General features: G+C 33.9%; 1 protein-coding gene across 2 annotated transcripts in view; it reads left to right on the top strand.

The window, feature by feature from the left end:
* Positions 1-18,290, top strand: part of CSMD1 (CUB and Sushi multiple domains 1) — a 1,103,023-nt gene that overhangs the window by 884,443 nt on the left and 200,290 nt on the right. For both annotated transcript variants that reach the window (XM_042017326.1, XM_042017325.1), the window contains exons 22-23: positions 326-495; positions 7,207-7,363. In XM_042017326.1, the coding sequence (XP_041873260.1) occupies positions 326-495; positions 7,207-7,363 (327 nt within the window). The remainder of the gene's footprint in view (positions 1-325; positions 496-7,206; positions 7,364-18,290) is intronic.

Genomic DNA, 18,290 nt, shown 5'->3' with positions numbered 1-18,290 from the left:
CACAACAACTATATTTCAATAAAACATTCTATTTTTATGGTATCCAGGCTAACCTGCATTATTGGTTAGTCTGACGGGAGGACCAGGGAATAAGTTGGAGGTAAAAGCACATAAGAGCACATAATAAACAGAGACAGTGAAATGCAGGAGATGGCAACTTTGATAGGGTTTCTAGGAGTTGTTCCTACAGATGAAATCTAATAGAAATATACTTTTCCTAGATAGCCTGTTAGAGATTGCATAGAATCTAAATATTATTGCTAATAACCCATATTTTCTTGAATTGGATAATTCACTTTTGTTTTAATGTGTCTATTTTCTTTAGCTGAATGCGGAGCAACTGTCTCTGGAAATGAAGGAACATTGTTGTCTCCAAATTTTCCATCTAATTATGACAACAACCATGAATGTATCTATAAAATTGAAACTGAGGCTGGAAAAGGGATCCATCTTAGAGCCAGGAGCTTTCAGCTGCATGAGGGAGATATTGTTAAGGTAATAAGAGAAATAATTTCACTTTCTATGCTAAACATTCACATTGCATGAATAAATCTGTTTTTAATGCCAATTATCTTTATTTTCCTTCCACATTCTGATGCAAAATTAATGAATTCTAGGTGGATAGCATCACTGCCTTTATACTAGATTCAATTATTTGTACTAGATGCAAAGAAACTAAAGAAGACATTGCGAGTTCAATTATATTTCTAGAAGTGTTAGACTGTTTAAAGTAGTTTATATCTTAAAAGGAATCCTAAAATTTGAACTTGGATTTTGAATACCTAGTATTTTTTCTCTTTGCACAATATTTGTAAGTGTAGCACAGGGATTTTTGGTTTTTTCCCTAAACAGAAACTAACATTGCAATATTGGCTAAAACTGTATTTATAGAGGATGTCTTTCATTATTTTATGTTGCAGGTAGCCTTTGAAACACAGCCTAAATATATAGAGATTTTGAGCATGCACTTTTCTACAGCATGGTGATAAGTTTTCTTTTCCTAATACCGGCTGTTGCATTCTTGTATGTACTGAAAATCATGATACTCATCTGCAGTGTTGACCATACATTAAATTGGTCTTTCAAATTTATGCCTCCAAATTTTCAGTTAATTAATACTTAAAATCACAAAGTATTCAGAATTCAGTTAGCAACTTCCTTTCTGGATATTTCCCAGCAACCCATTTAACATGTTAGAAATTGCTGTCTGCATTTCAAACTTGATTTTTTTTAATTTGCACTGAGTGCTTCCCGCAATGAGTTTAAAGACATAGTTGTTATGGATCAAATATTGGTGGTTATATTTTTATCCATTTTGTCATCTAAGAGCTTCCTTATGTAATTGTGACAATTCAATTCCTACAAAGAACAAGGCATTTAGAAATATGATGAATGTGGGGAGGAAAGAAAAAGCCTTCATTTAAATATAGACATTTATATCTTTGTTATTATATCTGTTCTTTTCAACAAGTACAGTCTGCATTTGACCATGAAATAAGCAAAACTTATAGTTTAGTTTATAGATTAGAGAATTACAATCAAAAGAACAGCATTTTCTCCATCTTTACCCACAAAATCATTGATAATAAATGCCACCATGTTTATACCACCGTATAAAACACTATAAGACCTTGGTTTGGCTTTTAGATCAAAGGCAATTGAGTAGGTGGGCAAAGTACGTGGTCTGTATTGTCCTTCGGTCCCATTATCCATGGTCTGACAGTGCAGATCCCCAAAAGTATTTTTGCTCTGAACAGATGCAGAAGAGAAGAAAGAACTTAATTGCCCACTGAGTTGCTTGAATGTGGTACATAAGTCTCCCAGAAGCTTTGCAGTGCAGATATCTGGTTTATAAATAATTTAATAAAGTACCTAAAAATCAACAACAAAATATCCCTTAGAAATCCCTAAAGAAACATTCAAGAAACTCAGTTATCCTTCAGAACATCTCAGGAGTAATATCCAGTTACTTAGTGATATTCCCTGGAGATATAAGAAAGATTTGTCAGAGACAAAGTTGTTCTGAGCAATCTGTTAGATACTTTCTTCTTTCATAGATCTTTCAGCACAATATTTCAGAGGATCCAGAGGAAGCAAAGGCAAAATTTTGGTGATGTCTGAACTGCAAGGTCTGTTCTCTGTTTTGAGTCAGCTGGCACAGCACAACTTCCATTTATACAATTAAGCTCTCTTCTACCAATTAAGGTCTCTCTATAACCTGCGTTTATTAAAATAAAGTCTATTTCCTCTCTATTCCCATGCCAGGATGTCCTTTTACATATTTTCATTGGAATCAGCACTTTGGCAGGACTATGGACTTTGAAGCTTGCTTTCTTTCCTATCTGCACCCAAAATATGAGCAAATTCTGTTATGAACACCAGCCTTCTATCTTGTGCCTGCACAGAAGAAAGCTGCAAGACTGCCTTGCTGACAGCTTGCAAGGAATGCACTAAGCTTAAGAATATTTATAAACCTTGCACTGAAATATAGGGCATTTTCCCAGCTCAGTATCTTACTCTGTTTTTATTACCGCAGGCCTGGGCCCTAGGGTATATCACCGTGTCCCGCAGCCATAGGGAGGAGGAGGAGTAGAAGATCCAGCAGGCAGGAATTGTGCAGCAAGATTGATTTATTTAATTATTTTACAAACTCTTTTTTAGACTTTTTTCTTCATAGTCTAATTGGACAAAGGATCAGCCACCCCTTGGGGGTGATTGGCTAGAAATCCTAAAACATCCATTGTCAAAATATTTTTCTACTATACCACAAACAAGACTTTTCAAGGTTGCAGGTGGCTTGGTTGCTTACATGCCCTGCGACCTCTTCTGTGTGAGAGAAAAGTCTCTCATGGACTTAGAAAATAGCAAGAAAATCCTTGCTAGCAGCATTTTTGTATCTACATGTTTTAAAAGAAAAATCTGTATGTATGTAACGTTGCATTGGGTGTGGGCGCCCAGGCCCTGCAGCAGTGGGGGCTGTGGGGGCTCTGTGAGGGGAGGCCAGGGCTGCCCCAGCTGGACACAGCCAGTTCCAGCCAGACACAGCCGGTTCCAGCCAGACACAGCCGGTTCCAGCTGGACACAGCCGGTTCCAGCCAGACAGAGCGGGTTTCAGCCGGATCCAACCACCCACTGCAGGGCACGGCTGAGCCCACGGCCGGGGCAACAGCAGCTTGGGGGAAATGTATGTAAGAAAGGGAAAAATATGTTGCTCAGTAGTGCGTGATAAAGAGGGTCAATAAAACCTTGTAATAATAATGTAATAGTCCCAAGATCAAGCCACCAGGAGTGTCACACAAAGCATATGATGTTACTGTTTGAGGTAAGATCACTATGAACACCATGAGGATGTAGTGAAAGGATTTTGGAATGTTACCAATGTCAGCAAACTATACAGGCCTTGCCTCACTAGCCACCAAAGGAATATTTTAAAAGAATGTCCCTTTGGGATGATTTTACGCCATAAAACCTCTGCAGTTAAGGAAATTTAGTAAGTTTAGTTGCAAGTAATTTCTTTTTATAGTCAGAATAAGAAGCTTCAAGAAACTTTAAGAAACTCTAGCCAGCATTTCCTTCTCATTCAGGTGAGTGTCATACATTCCCACAGCAGGTGCAGATACATTAGCACTGTTATTGGAGCACTGGCCTCATGAATAACTGTAGCACTATCCTTTTCTTTTGTCTGCGTATTTTAACCCCAGCAAGTAAAACAAACACTTTCAATTCCTCAAAAATAGGGGAAACGAGGCATCCCGTAATGCTCTAGCTAAATTCATCATAAACACAGCTCCAAACAATGCTGTAATCATTCCCCGCTGCCCCCAAGACCAGCTTCTGCAGTTTGACTACACCTGTAATGTTAAACTTTCGCATCTTGCACAATAAGGTGGGTCACTGGAACAGTCTCTCAGAAACAGTTTCTGGCCTATGCAGTTCCTGCTCTAATGCTTTCTCAGAGAAGATTTGTGAGGGTGTTAGTAAGCCTACATTAAGTGTGTTCCAGGGATGTACTGACAATAAATACCATTTAGACAATCAAGTTGTAGTGACTTGACTCCTACTCTGTCACTATTTAGTTCCTTTGAAAATATAATCTACAGCTATATATATTCAGCTCAGTATTCAAGTGGGAATATTGAGGCTGGATATTGAGATTGTAGTGTGTATGGAATGGCATATAATTTGCAAGAGTATTTCTGGCATCAATAAGACTAGTGCAGGAGGAAGGGTCAAAACATGTTTTTAAGGAGAATGCATGCAGGTCAATGTCTGTAATTTGCAGGCAAAGAATTCTATAGCTGTGACAAAATTCGAACTTGAATTAGTGGGATAGAAATTTGAATTAAAGTAATAGAAACAGTCTCACCATTTTGAAAGGACATATGACAGAAGTGAATACTTGGATTATCTCTGGTTTAGAGCTTATCCTTTCTCACTCACTAACATTTCATCTTCTTGGTCTGCCTGTTTTAACTGCTGCTTGAAGATTCATAATTCTTTAAAGTGGCTGCTTATGCCAGAATCTTTATAATGCAGTCACAGTGAATTTGTTAGAGGCAAGAGGAAAAGCAGAATGTAATATTGTCTTTCATCTGTTTTGCCAAATAGACCTTCTTTTTTCTTCATGATTGAGGAAATTAAAATTACAGCATGTGAATTATATTTCAAATGGGTTCTCCTAAATAAGTTAAATGTATGTACTAAATATGGATCAGTAATGATAAGTAGCCTAGACTAGTTTATTAAATGTATTCTGTACCTCTGGAATCAGTCACATATGACATGACACAATGGTTGCACACAAGCTGTCTATTGCGAATGATCCTTGGCCCACGTTAATTAGCATGACAAGCATTGTTAAAAAAGTGTTTTCTTTCCTGGGATGGTTCAACCAGCTTTTCAGTGTAGACAAGGGAGATTCAGTGCTTGTATTTGTCCGCTAACAATGTTTCATTTTTTTGGAGTGGATATATACTTACTTACGTCTGCAGTGTTAGCAATAGATGGACAAGTGTCGCCACAAATTGTCACAGCCTTTTTTTGTTTTGTTTTATTATTTTTTGTTTGGTTTTGTTTTTTTACAGCTGCTTTCACAGTATCTCCTTATCTAATTTTAATTTCACAAAACACTCTTGTCATTTGGGTCTGGATTAATCTCAAGTGATTCTATAATTTAACTTGTGAATCCTCACGTAGGAGGAATATCTCCAAGAGTCAGTGAGGTAGAACACTGTTGAAACAAGGTATCTGTAGTCTTTAGCTGGGGGGAGGGGAGGTGTTTTTGTTTGTTTTGTTTTAAAGGTGAATAGAAATCTCTTTTTAAACATAGGTGGCATTTTAATTAATGACAATTAATGGAACATTCCATTTCAAATGTTATCTCCCAGATCAAGTCTTATATATCTGTGGAAATAAATCTTATGGGGAACAAATGATTTACTTTATAAAATAGATTTTCAGATCTAATAAATAAAGTATAATCAGTCCATGAAAGTGATATGTAGTTCTGTCCCAAGACAATGGTTAGAAGCTTGCAAGTAATTTTCCAGATACTCTTAGTATAGCTTAAAGTCATATTTCTTCCAAGAGGTAGACCTTAAGGATGTGTTACTGCTTGCATGAATCTTAAATACAGCTGATTGTATCTTCTGAGACTTCTCTTCTGTGCGCCTTGGTATAAGACAATCTTTGCATCAGTAATAAAGGCTGAATCTATTGTTCTATCAATGGCTATCACAACATATTATTTTTCAAAAGCTTCTTTTAGAGAAGGTAATTATTTATATCTATGTATGTTTGTTAAAGTAAATATATGCTTTTGTCTTTAAAAAGTCTTTATGCGTGTTGTTTTTATTATTTTATTCTATTAATGGCACTTGAGATGAACATTGGTACTTTCAAGACATTTACCTATTAATGGCACGCTGGTATTTTCTCCACAGCAAAAATAGAATTGCTTTTAATTGTTGGTTCTCACCTACAAATGTTGCAGTGGTCTTTCATCTCAAAAGAAGCATTTCTAAATTTTGTTAATAGATCTAACTGGACATTCAAATAGGAAGAACTGTCTGTGACTCAGATGTAGCAATTTAGATTGTTAAATGGGTCACTCCTGCTTCTGTCTGGAATCAGCATGAATCCTCACTGTACCACAAGGTCTGCAAGAGGAGAGATGAAGATCCAGTGCTTGAAATATTTACTGTAATTGTAGCTTTTGCACTGGTTGTCTCTAGTCACTGTAGGACATATGGGACATGGGCAAATTATCTTCCATTTCATATCAGAAACCAGCTGTTCAAATTAATTTCTTACTTTTATATAAGCCTTGACATGATGTTTCATATGTGGTGTATATTCACACACTTTATATTGCTTATTTTTCCATGAGAAAGTACAGAAGATTAATTTAAAGAAGAAATTAACTTTTAAAGTTCATCTTGAGAAAACAAACCAACTAACAAAACAAAACCTCTGAAGGCTGTTTTCACACTTTGTTACATTCAAGGTTTTACAATAAGAAAAAATATTTTTTTACTGCCTAGGCAAGAGTTTATACTTGTCCTGTGTTGGTGAACAGTCAAAAGGGCATTCTTAAAAATTCTAGGATTTCAAAAAGCAGATAGGCTGATATATTGTTGAAAGTTTTCAGTAAAATAACTCGGTAAATATGAACATCTCTACAATTAATTTGGAACTAGACTCACATACATTTTTGAAAACTTATCTTTGTTAAAATCTATAATAAACCAAAATTGCTGCAAGCTTAGATCCTGGGATAAAAGGTAACAGATTGACTTCAATATCTCAGTTTTGCTGTTGATGTATCCAGACAGGAGAGAACCGAGTAGGCTGTAAGGGTTTACCTTCAATGGTGATTTCAGAACTTCTGTTGGCTTTTGTGAATAATTGAGAACAATCTGAGTTTATGAAACCTCAGAAGACAGAGTTGCATAAAAATATTAATTTCTTTCAAGATGAGGTCACAAAACTGAAAAGGCAAAAGAGTATAAAACACCTTAAGGGCGACAGAATTCTTAAGATTTCACTGAACTGTATAACCAAGGGGTATATACCTCTCAAAATACATATATTAAGGTTTTGGAGAAACTATTGGCAATACATTGCTAATTTTGGAATTATTGTATAAACAAAAATCTTTCAAATATTTAGATTTGATGTCCAATTTCATGCTCTTATTTCTTCAAGGTGTATGATGGAAAAGACAGTTCTTCACACTCTCTTGGAGTCTTCACCAAAAATGACATGATGGGAGTTATTCTTAATAGCACATCTAACCATATGTGGATAGAGTTTAATACCAATGGATCTGATACTGACCAGGGATTTCAGCTGACTTATACAAGTGAGTAGCTCATAAATATGGTCTGATTGATTGCTTTGTGGGGAAATGCATATTTTTCAGCTGTAGTGATTTCTTTTGGAATGTTGCAGGTAATTTCCTAGAATCTACTGTGGTTAAGAGACTGAACTTTACTTGTCTACATGACTGGAGAGGTGTTAGTAATTTAAAAACATTGCTGAAAGCAAATTTGTAAGTTTTTAAACTAAGAATGCATGATTATTTTTAAGACTTAGTAGTGGGGTTGTGACATATGTGGGTTGAATATGTTAGTTGTTACATTGTAGCAGAAAACATACAGAAAGACTGTTTCCATTTTAAAATGGAAAGTTCAATCTCTTCAGTCAAATCAGACAAGAAAAGAAAGGAAAAGAAGAGAAAAGAAGAGAAAAGAAGAGAAAAGAAGAGAAAAGAAGAGAAAAGAAGAGAAAAGAAGAGAAAAGAAGAGAAAAGAAAAGAAAAGAAAAGAAAAGAAAAGAAAAGAAAAGAAAAGAAAAGAAAAGAAAAGAAAAGAAAAGAGAAAAGAAGAGAAAAGAAGAGAAGAGAAGAGAAGAGAAAAGAAAAGAAAAGAAAAGAAAAGAAAAGAAAAGAAAAGAAAAGAAAAGAAAAGAAAAGAAAAGAGGAAAAGGAAAGGAAAGGAAAGGAAAGGAAAGGAAAGGAAAGAAAAGAAAAGAAAAGAAAAGAAAAGAAAAGAAAAGAAAAGAAAAGAAAGGAAGAGGAAAAGGAAAAGAAAATAGAAAAGGAAAAGAAAAGAAAAGAAAAGAAAATAGAAAAGAGAAGGAAATAGAAAAACAGTACAAATGAGAATAAAAAAACTAATGTGTACCTGGGTGTGCACTCTTAATCTGGCCTGACTGATTGTCAGGATCAGGGTGTATTATATACTGGAAGGAGACCAGAGTGAACAAGTTTTGACAAACAATGCACTTCCTTGTCCCACAGACTGTATGCAATTAATTGAATTAATTTTGCTGGCAAAACAATGAGTTTTTTATGGGAAATAACTCTGGGGATAACTAGTTTGTTTCCAACACACATAAAGAGATATTTTGTCCAGGTTTCAAGGAATCTCCAAGTTCCCTTTACTTTCAATTTATTATCTTTTACATTACTTTCCATGAGTTGCTGTTGAATCTTGCAGAGCAGAGCACCACAACATAGTGTGTCACAGAAATGGAATCATTGCTCATTTTAGTATATCTGATGTTTTCCCTTTGATTTGGAGCAAGCTGTGGAATAACTAGAAGTCGTTCACTCTTTCTTCTTTCTTTCTGCTGTGCCTAGTAAATCTGAATGTTATCCTACCTTTAGATGTTTTTTTCTTACCACTGAAGATTGACTAGGGAAATCTACTCTGATTTGCCTAGAGAAATTGTAGATTTTTTCCTTTGAAAGAAAAGGAACCAAAGACCTGTTTTAAAAACAATCTTATTTTAAGGGCTCTGATTTCAAGGGTCTTGAAACAGTTCCTTTCAAATCCTGTTTCAGTGATCAGTTCCACCTGCTGTTTACAAATGTAATTTTACTTAAAAATATAATTTTGTCTAATTTCTACATTCAATTACTTGATTTTGTTACACTTTATTTTGCAATTCTATGAAGATTTGCTCTCCTGCACCACATTTTTCTGTGTAAGATACAATAATTAATGTCTTAAGTCTTTTTTTCCTGACTGTTTGATTAGTTTTGAATCTCTGTTTTCTGTTGTTCCAAGTATTTTCACATTTTCTGAAGTGTGTAGACAGAATTTGACATAGTCTTCTAACAGTAATTTTAATACTGGGTAGAGAGGCAAAACTTATGTCTGCATAATATTTTACTTTTTTAAAAAATTTTGGTTGCCAAGTATCTAATTTATTTTATCAGAAGTAATCAATTTGCAGACATTCATGTTGAAAAGCTTATCTGTAATGACTTTTCTTCCTACTTTCTCTCACATGAGACAGTCCCCAATTGTAAATAAAGACTAATTCTTTACTTCTCACATGTGTTTTCAGGAAGCTAAATTCAATATAATAAATTTTGAGATAGTGACCATCTGACCAAGTGATTCCCTTCAACTATAAGTGTTATTTCCAAACCATTCAGTGTGGGTCTTTTCACTATTCATAAATTAATACAAGCAGAAGATTTATTCTTTTGCAGTGCTCTTTGAAAGCTGGCTGCAGTGCTGACTCACATTCTTTTTCTGAAAGAGTCCCATCCTAGTAATATCTTAGAGATTAGATATACCAGAAATTTATACTCATTATTTGATGGATTTGGAATTTTTTGGTGCAGTTACAATTTAGTTACTAAACAAATGTGTCCATTTTTCATTTGCTAAATACATGAAATGCAAAATGATAATTATCTTCTTGGATTAGTAAAGCTATAGCTTACAGTGGAATTAACTGAAAGTTTGCTCTGAAGATAATTTATTCACTTTTCAGATTGAATTATAATGCCAGATACTTTAAAATTACTAAAAAAAAAAAAAATCGAAAAGTTGCTGGAATGTGGTCTCACTGAAGGAAATGAGAAATATATGCTAGAGTGCATGAAATTGAAAAATTAATATCATAAGACAGAGATAGGAGAATTAATGGTGTAATAAATCAGGCAATTAATTCAGGTTACTTCCTATCTGGTTGCTGAGTTCTTGCTACCCACAAGGCGTCATCAACTGCCCTTAACTTTTGCTCTTTGTGGTACTTTTTTTCCTATTAATGCTATTGAAATTAAGAAATAACATTGCGGGGTATTATTAAAAAGACTAATGTAAAAGTTTGCTATTCTGTTTGTGTGCAACTACCTTTCCATCCTTTTTGATAGTGTGAATTTTGAAGATTATGTTAAATTTAAAAATACAATAGAAGAAAAATCTAATGATCCATGAGAACAGAGAAATGGATAAAGAAAATTTTATCTGTTTTCAGAATTTCATTGCTGACATAATAAAATCAAATTTAATAAACTCAGAAACTGAGATGTTTATATAAATTGTAGAAATCAGAATATAAGCAGATATTAAAAGGAAATCTATAAAGAATTCAAGCTTTAAATGAAATCTGATGAAATTTCAGATAAAATCTTCTATAGAGGAAATTGTTTCAGCTAATACTGAATAGAAGCTGGAAATTATAGTTATGTTATTCTTTGTTCTGTAGCTACAAGATGCTTTCAAGGAAATGGATTTATCATGATAGGTAGAGTTATTTTTTACTAGAAAAGACCATGAAAACATCTGTACTCTTTCTCAAGTTAACTGTTTTGGGAAACTAAGAAATATTTTCAGTGAAAACTAAAATTACAATGATTTTATTTAAGGAATCTGCTTCAGAAAAATGGAGAATATTTTAGCCTGAAATTGGCAGAGTAAGTATATATGGAGTAAGAGTCATTGACATAGTAATTTGAGGAATAGCTGAATATGACTCTACGAGAGGACAAGAAAAATTAGGAAGAAAGAAGGAAACGTGTCTACTTTGTGTAAAACAAGTTTATATAAAGCCATTTCCTTATAGTGTGTTAAGAGGAATAAGGTAAAGTGTCCACTTCCAGTACCTCTGTACTTCTGTCAGAGGAAATGACTGTGAACATTTATATCTCAGTGCTGAGGAAATGACAGCATAAGCTTGATGACTTTAATTCCCTATGAGTAGAGGACATCAGTAGTGATCTTCATGTAAAATTTTAAGTGTATGCTTGTAGCCACAACTGACTCATGTGACAGCTGTTTTTTTCCCTTGAGAAAATGTCTGTTATTCTTTCATAATAGCAAGTTTTATAATTCATGGGATCTTTTTCCCTCCATCTGATTAGAACTTTTCTCCCTGAGATGCCTCTAATTTCTGTAGGGAAGAGAAGATTAGATGCAGGGATTCCCACAGCTAATCCTTTTCACTGCTCTAAGACTTGGCCACTGGGGTATAAAGATGCCAGTGCTTTATGCTGTCATGTCAATGGCCTTTAATGTTAAATTGACATTTAGATAAAACCAAAATCTTTTTGTTGACACACAGTGACAGGCAGAAAAAGCAAAACACAGCTGTCTGGTAAAAGTAACAGACTGCAACTTTAAATAAGGAGCAATTCAGTACAGCTTCTGAATAACAAACAGGCATTCTCCCTGCCATGCCTAACCACTCCCCTATCACACAACAGGAATTTTGACAGTGGCTGTTTTCACTCATCATGCCCTGAACTTTGACTTGTGTCATGAGTGCTTCCTTGTTCCTGTTTAATCCTCCTGCCTTGAACATAGTCTCACTTTTCTTAGATTTTGGAAAAATGAAAAACAATACCTTCACACTTTATCATACGTGTCATATACAAATGTTTTGTGACCCTCTGAGTACTGCCTAATGCTGCTGCTGTATGATCTATATGGACTTGTACAGATCACAGATCACTCAGCTCTGTACTGTACTTGCACAGTTTTCTCAGTAAAGTTCCCAAACATTTGAGAAGAAAACACTCTTTCCCTTCACAGTTCCAGCTAGAAATCTCAAAACTCATTTCTTTTCATGGTGCCTGATGATAGATGTCTATATTCATGATGTGTAAGGAACTTTACTGCTGTGTAGAATTGCCCTTTGGACTCTTTTCAGACCTGAGGGTTTTTACCATGTGCTTTGCACTGGCAGTTGCTTGTCTGAAGTAGCATGAAGTTGCTAAACATCTTTTTTAGGAGCAGCTTATCTATCTCTCTGTGGCAATTAAATGGTTTCCCAGTCCTGTGCAGTAAATAATAGAAGCAGAAGCTTCACTTATCTGCAGATTAAACCTTAGAATATATTGTAATAAGTCAGTGGAAGGGTCCTTCCTGAAATACTGACAGATATTATCTGTAGGAACATGCCTGGCTGCACTGGCCCACTCAGTAAAATGTTCTGCCTCTCAACAGACTCTTCTGTGTTTCAGAAACATGAAGAACTGCTTACAGACATTTTAAAGTCTGAAAATGATTAAGGAATTTGTGGTATACTCTGTAGCTAGATTTTGGATTTCTGAAGGCCTGTCACTGACCTGTCCCTGATTTGCTGCTCTAGACTGAAAATGAGATTCCATGTTAGTTCCTCAACAATTGTTTTTTATTTGTTTCCTCCACTTCCTTGTGATATGAAATTAGATATTCTCCTGCTCTTCTGTGCTAAAATGGAAGTGAGGGCTGGAAAAAATCTCACTAAGGATTTTTCTTTATGAAAATGAATGGTGTGTAGGCACAAATCATAATTTAATGGAAGCATCCTTAAATTTCGAATCCATGATAACCATTTCTTTCTCTGAAAGCAGAATCCTGCATGACTATAATTTCTTTCAGAAGAGTTCAGACTCCTGAGCTGTACTTCACTCCACAGAACTTAACACTGATTTAGGACTGTGCACGGATATTTTTCTTTTTTTAATGAGGTTTAATATTTTTATTTGCATTTATCATCCTTTATATTTAGCATAGTTATTAGTTTTGCATTATTCTCTTCATTGGTCTGAAGATATACTTTTCATTTTAAGGAAAGAAATTTTAAAGTACATTTCTCAAACATGATGCACTGGTTTAGCATTCATGGTATTCCATTACAGATGAAGATTTAGTTCTAATTTTCAGTTTAAGTTCTGTGTTATAATCATTCTTTAACCCTACTTCTTTCAAGGGATAGTGAAAGTTACTGCATGGAAGGTGAATCTGAATTAGCATGGTCTAAATTTATATAAATTATTTAAACCATTTATAATGGTTCATTTAAGAGAATCATGAAATTTAATTTAGTTCATTTCCTATTCTACAGTAATTGAAAATGTTAGAATGTCAATGAAAATAATGTTCTGAAACTGCAAATTCAGACAATTACTCTAGCGCACAATTGGACTCAAATTCAGGAAAATAGTGGCTTTGCCTCGGGGTGTAAAATGTCAGTTTAGCAGAACAGTAATGATAAGAAGCTCTTCCAGTTTCCTTTCCATAATTAGTCTAAGATCTGCTCCAAGTAGAACCTTTACACACTGTAGTAAAAATGTAAGACAAAACTAAAGGAAAATATACCAAAACTAAGAATTATTAAATGAGTATGTCTTAACCTATACAGGTATGACATAGTCCCAAGTCCTATTAAGAGCAGTACCATTATGTGACTAACCCCAAATGAATGTAAGCTATATTGCATGCATAGAAAAAGCTCTTGTAAAAGAAAGCTAAAGTTGTAAAGTTGTCAGAAAGAAGGAAGATATTAACTATTTCTTCTTTTCAATTAGGAAAAAAAAAGGTTTGATACGTAGGAGGTATCACGTGTGGGAAAGGTAATTTGTTAAACGTTATTGATCTGGTTCTGAAAATTGTCAGTTGAAGGTGTCCTGACTTCTCTGTGTATGGTTCAGAGACTCTCATCTGCTTAAAAGCACTGAGTTTTCCCAGTGTTGTAATTCACATCTATTAGCAAAAAAAAGGGCTGCTTTTAAAAATCTCTTGTTATAAAATTTAGAATGCAGTTATGATTTGCAGGTGAGAAAGAGACTGGCTAGCAGAGATCACTGTAGGTGTCCATATGTATACGATGTTTTACATTTATATTAAAATTCTATCTTTAGAGTATGAACATAAGATTTTTCAGTAATGCCAATTCAGGTAGGCTTCTTAAGTGTACTTTTTTTCTCATCTGCTGATGTATTCATCCTAGCTAAAAAATGTGATTGAAATTTGCAAGCAGATTCCAGCTAAATTCATAATCTCAGGAGTGATGGCCTAAAGATTATATTGCTTTAATATTAAAGAAGTGATCATATTTGTAGTGTTATTAATGAGACCTTAGTGGGAAGAGTTTCCATGAATTTGTCAATGCAGTGGTTTGAATGACAGAATTTCTTTATCTTCTTTGCCACCTCAACCTAAACTTTTTCTGTCATATTTTAAAAAGAATCTATTTCTATGAAGCCATTATAGACTTTGTCATTATATATATGTGCAGCTGGATTTAATGAGTTTTAGCTGGGATTTGTTCCAAAAGTTTGCTCATTTCCCCTGTTTTTCACAAAAAGACTTCTGTTTATTTGTACTGAATCATTTCCTCTTTTCCAAGTTTTAGATGAGTAGACAGTAGAGTTACTGTTAATTTTTTTCCACTGCTATAATTACCAGAATTTTCCCATGAGCAAAAATTCGTGCCTGAAAACTTAGAACACTTGAACAGAACTGCCAATATCCTATTGTTCCTTACCCCTGGCCTTCTTGCCTACATTGGCCTCATGTTGAATGAAAAATTATTATTTCCCATTTGGGATTATTGGCTCAACCCTATCTTTTCGGAAAGAGAGGCTTATAAGCAGTTCCTTAAGTCAGGTAGATATCAGCACTTAGAAACCTAGGATGATTGAATAATCCTTCTTGCAAGCTCCTTCTTGCTGCAGTTCAAATGTGAGATATGTTAGGTGCATCATTATTGATTTGCTGTTTAATTTATGAAAGTATTAACCATAGCAGTCAAATTATAAAATCTAAGCTACGCAAATGTAAATGCATTATTCTGTTCCATACTTCTAATACTCTTACACAAAAGTAGAATCTTATATAATATATATTGTAATATATACTATATAAATTACAGTATATAATAATATAATATATAGCATATCATATTATATAATATAGTATATAATGTTAGACATTTCAAATAACTTGTGGGTGCCCCTGAGATCAAAGTTTGATCTTAACTTTCTTCTGACTGATTTTTCCCCTTTCTAAAAGCATGCATTTTCAAGAAAAATCTAGAATTACTTTGTAAAGATTTTAACGGTTTAGATGTAACAATGTGAGGTTTTCTCCATTGCCTTTATTATATTAGGGAACTGTTTACATTTCAACAAATTAAGATTGGTGCCCTCAAACCTAGTTATTTTTTATAACTGAAGATTAAAAATAATAGGAAACAGATTTTTTTCCATTCAGCTAAACTATGTTTCTAATGTTTCTAATTATTGAAAATAGTAAGAAAGTTATTTCAGAATAAAATTAAGATTATTCCTTCAAAAGTTTATGCATATTAAAATCACCCTGCCAAAACTACGTGTACATGATATATCGACAGAATTAGGGATGCATGTAAAGAGAAGACTATTTGGAACAAAGATAGTTAAAGATGAATGCTATAAACCTATTTATTTCTAATCCTTCTGTTTCCATAAACTTTCTAGATGGGAAGAGTTGCTTGAAACAGGATGATGAAAGGTAGACAAGATTTATGTTTTTCTTATTATTCAGTTGTTCACCACAGTGTATTCAGAAATTGATTTTCAGAAGTTCTGGGCACAATACCACTAGCCAGAATAACAGGCGGTGTGTGCATGTGATTCACCTGTCAGTGTGTGAAGGGATCAACATAGTTGGAGATGACAGGGTTCTTTTAACTTTCAGTCCTGTCTGTGCCATACTGCTTTTTATAAACTTGTACTGTGCATTTTCCATTTTTAATCCATCCTTTACATTCGTGGTGACTTCATTCCTCTAAGGATGAGTATTTTTGAAAAGACTGTGAGCAATGAATGAATTTGCAAACACTTAAGCATTTGGTATGTGTTAAGTCAAGGTACCTTGCACTAAATAACACAGGAAAAAAAGTGTGTGTTCATGTTATTTCTTTTTCTTTTCTTTCCCCTCTGCCCAAAAAAGAATAAGACCAGTCTCTTCTAACAAGCCACCTACAGAATATTTTTAAGTACTGTCTGTATCAGTCATTTTCCCACTGATCATAAAAGACGTTTTAGACATGGAGATCCTGAAGATATCTTTCCATAGATACTTGAAGTTAGAGTTCTTAAACTCACATCGAATTTCATCTTTAGTCCCTGCATCTTCTATGGAGTATAAATTATAACTAATTATTCACTTGCTTGCTGATTGCAAAGCTTATTTTTATGCTTTCTGTATATTCACAGCAGTCATCTTGCTGCAGGGACATATATTTGCATACCCATCTCTTTCAAGTATTGTTATTTATGTATTTTCTTTCAATAAAATAATAAAAACCTGTCTTCTACTACCTGTCTACACATATTTAACTTACTTCTTAAATTTGCTTCTTAAATTTTTATTTGTTTATGGGGACACTGTAGCTGAAAAAGGGAGAACAAAATTTTCGGATAGGATACATGGACACAAAGAACCTGGTTTGAAATTGGTGGGAAAAGGCCTTAGAACTTTTTGTAATATATTTATAACAGGAGAAAATTACAGAAAAGTATTCTTTTTCATTTTATATTCAAAAGACCTGTTATTGACTACATGTCCTAACATCTCTATTTTACATATTTTACAGGTTTACATAAATTTTTTACATGTTGCTCATGTTAAGAAGAATTGCTGAAATTCCTATTAGAAATTATTATCCATTGAATGACTGTCTCATTCATATAGTCAGTATTAATTGCCAGTTGATTGCCAAACTTTTGAGAAATTAAAAGTGTACTTCTCAGTTTCCAAAGGATGCAAAGCAGGAGTTTCTGATACCTCACTGTAGCCGCATTATCCAAACACTTTTCTTTCTATAGATTTTTCTATCATTCTAATTAGGTAGAGATTTTGTAATTGGCCATTTTTCCTACATTTTTTTCCTACAGCTGTAGGTTTCAGGACACAGTTGCACATAAATGGTTCCAAGCTAGAATGAAAATGCCAAGAGCTCTTATTTTGAATTGCATTGATTTAATTAAATAGACTATGTTATAGATGCTTAGGATGCAACAACTGCAGAATGAGTATTTGTTGACATTTACATGCATTAAGAAATACATTATATACTCTGAACATTAACTCAAGTATCACTTCATATTTTTAATTACTCTTTGACAGTTCAAAAATATTCTGTGTTAAACATATAGACTACACTTATGAGCTTAAATGACTTAAGATTAGGCAACTCTAGAAGAGTTGCTGGTGTTTCCAATATTTTCATATTACCTTTATTTTATAATAAAACACGTTAATATTTCCATGCATGTATTGAAATAGGATTTTTATATGCACTTTTCCTTCTTCTTTTGAAGTCATCCTGAAATCTGTTCTCTCATCACTTTCATGAGCTGAAGATAGGTTATACATTATTTGTGAGTTCTGTGTTCCGTGGCAAGCAGAAAAGACAATGCCTTTTCACAATGGGCATGGGCAGAGCCCACCCAGTCTAGACTTACAGTATAGTAAGTAATATAATTATTAGAGATTATTAAAGAGTATTTGGCATCCCTTTGGTGTTTAATATATAAGCTGCAAAACCCTTTTTGCATTCAAAATAATTAACTCCTCATGGTTTATCTGCAAAAATTTTCATTATCTGTGAAATTTTCTTAGCAATTCATGGTATTTTTGCTGTATTTCCTCATATGTAACAAACAGTAATATTAACAGGAAATTATATGAATATAAACTTATGTATCTAAGACAAGTTTATTGATACTGTTGATCTACAACTACATGCTAAATTTTTATGTTTTCAGAACATGTTCATCTTTAGATTAGACATCTAAAGTTTTTAAAATAACCCAGCTGGCATTTCTTTTAAAATGTCTTTACAGTTTTGTCTGGAGGCTTTCTATTTAGAGTTCTTACTACAAAATAAGAAGTTGATGTCGAATACAGCACAGGTTCGTACTTTGGAATTTACAAGAAGAAATTCTTAGTTGGCAGTTACAGTGTTCTGGGATCATATTTGAGGCCAAGGTTCCACGGTCTTAAAAATGAATTGGTGCAGCATCAGGGTGCCCAGCAGTGCAAATCTGAACTGGACCTGGCAACAACACAATTGAATTCCTGTAAAATTAACAAGAGCACACAGAAGAAAACTTATAAGCATTTTGTGCTTTTATGGTAGTTTTATATATGGTTTGGCATAAAGTCAGAATGTCCTTGACAGAAAATAATGAATTCAACATAGCTGTAAATAAAGCTAAAGTGTCAAAAGCACTT

The sequence above is a fragment of the Corvus kubaryi genome, unplaced genomic scaffold (assembly GCF_017639235.1).
Source record: "Corvus kubaryi isolate FWS band 111438036 unplaced genomic scaffold, C.kubaryi_AGA036_p1.0 split3-73, whole genome shotgun sequence".
NCBI lineage: Eukaryota > Metazoa > Chordata > Aves > Passeriformes > Corvidae > Corvus > Corvus kubaryi.
The sequence above is the reverse complement of the archived record's forward strand: the minus strand, read 5'-3'. Positions and strand labels throughout refer to the sequence as shown.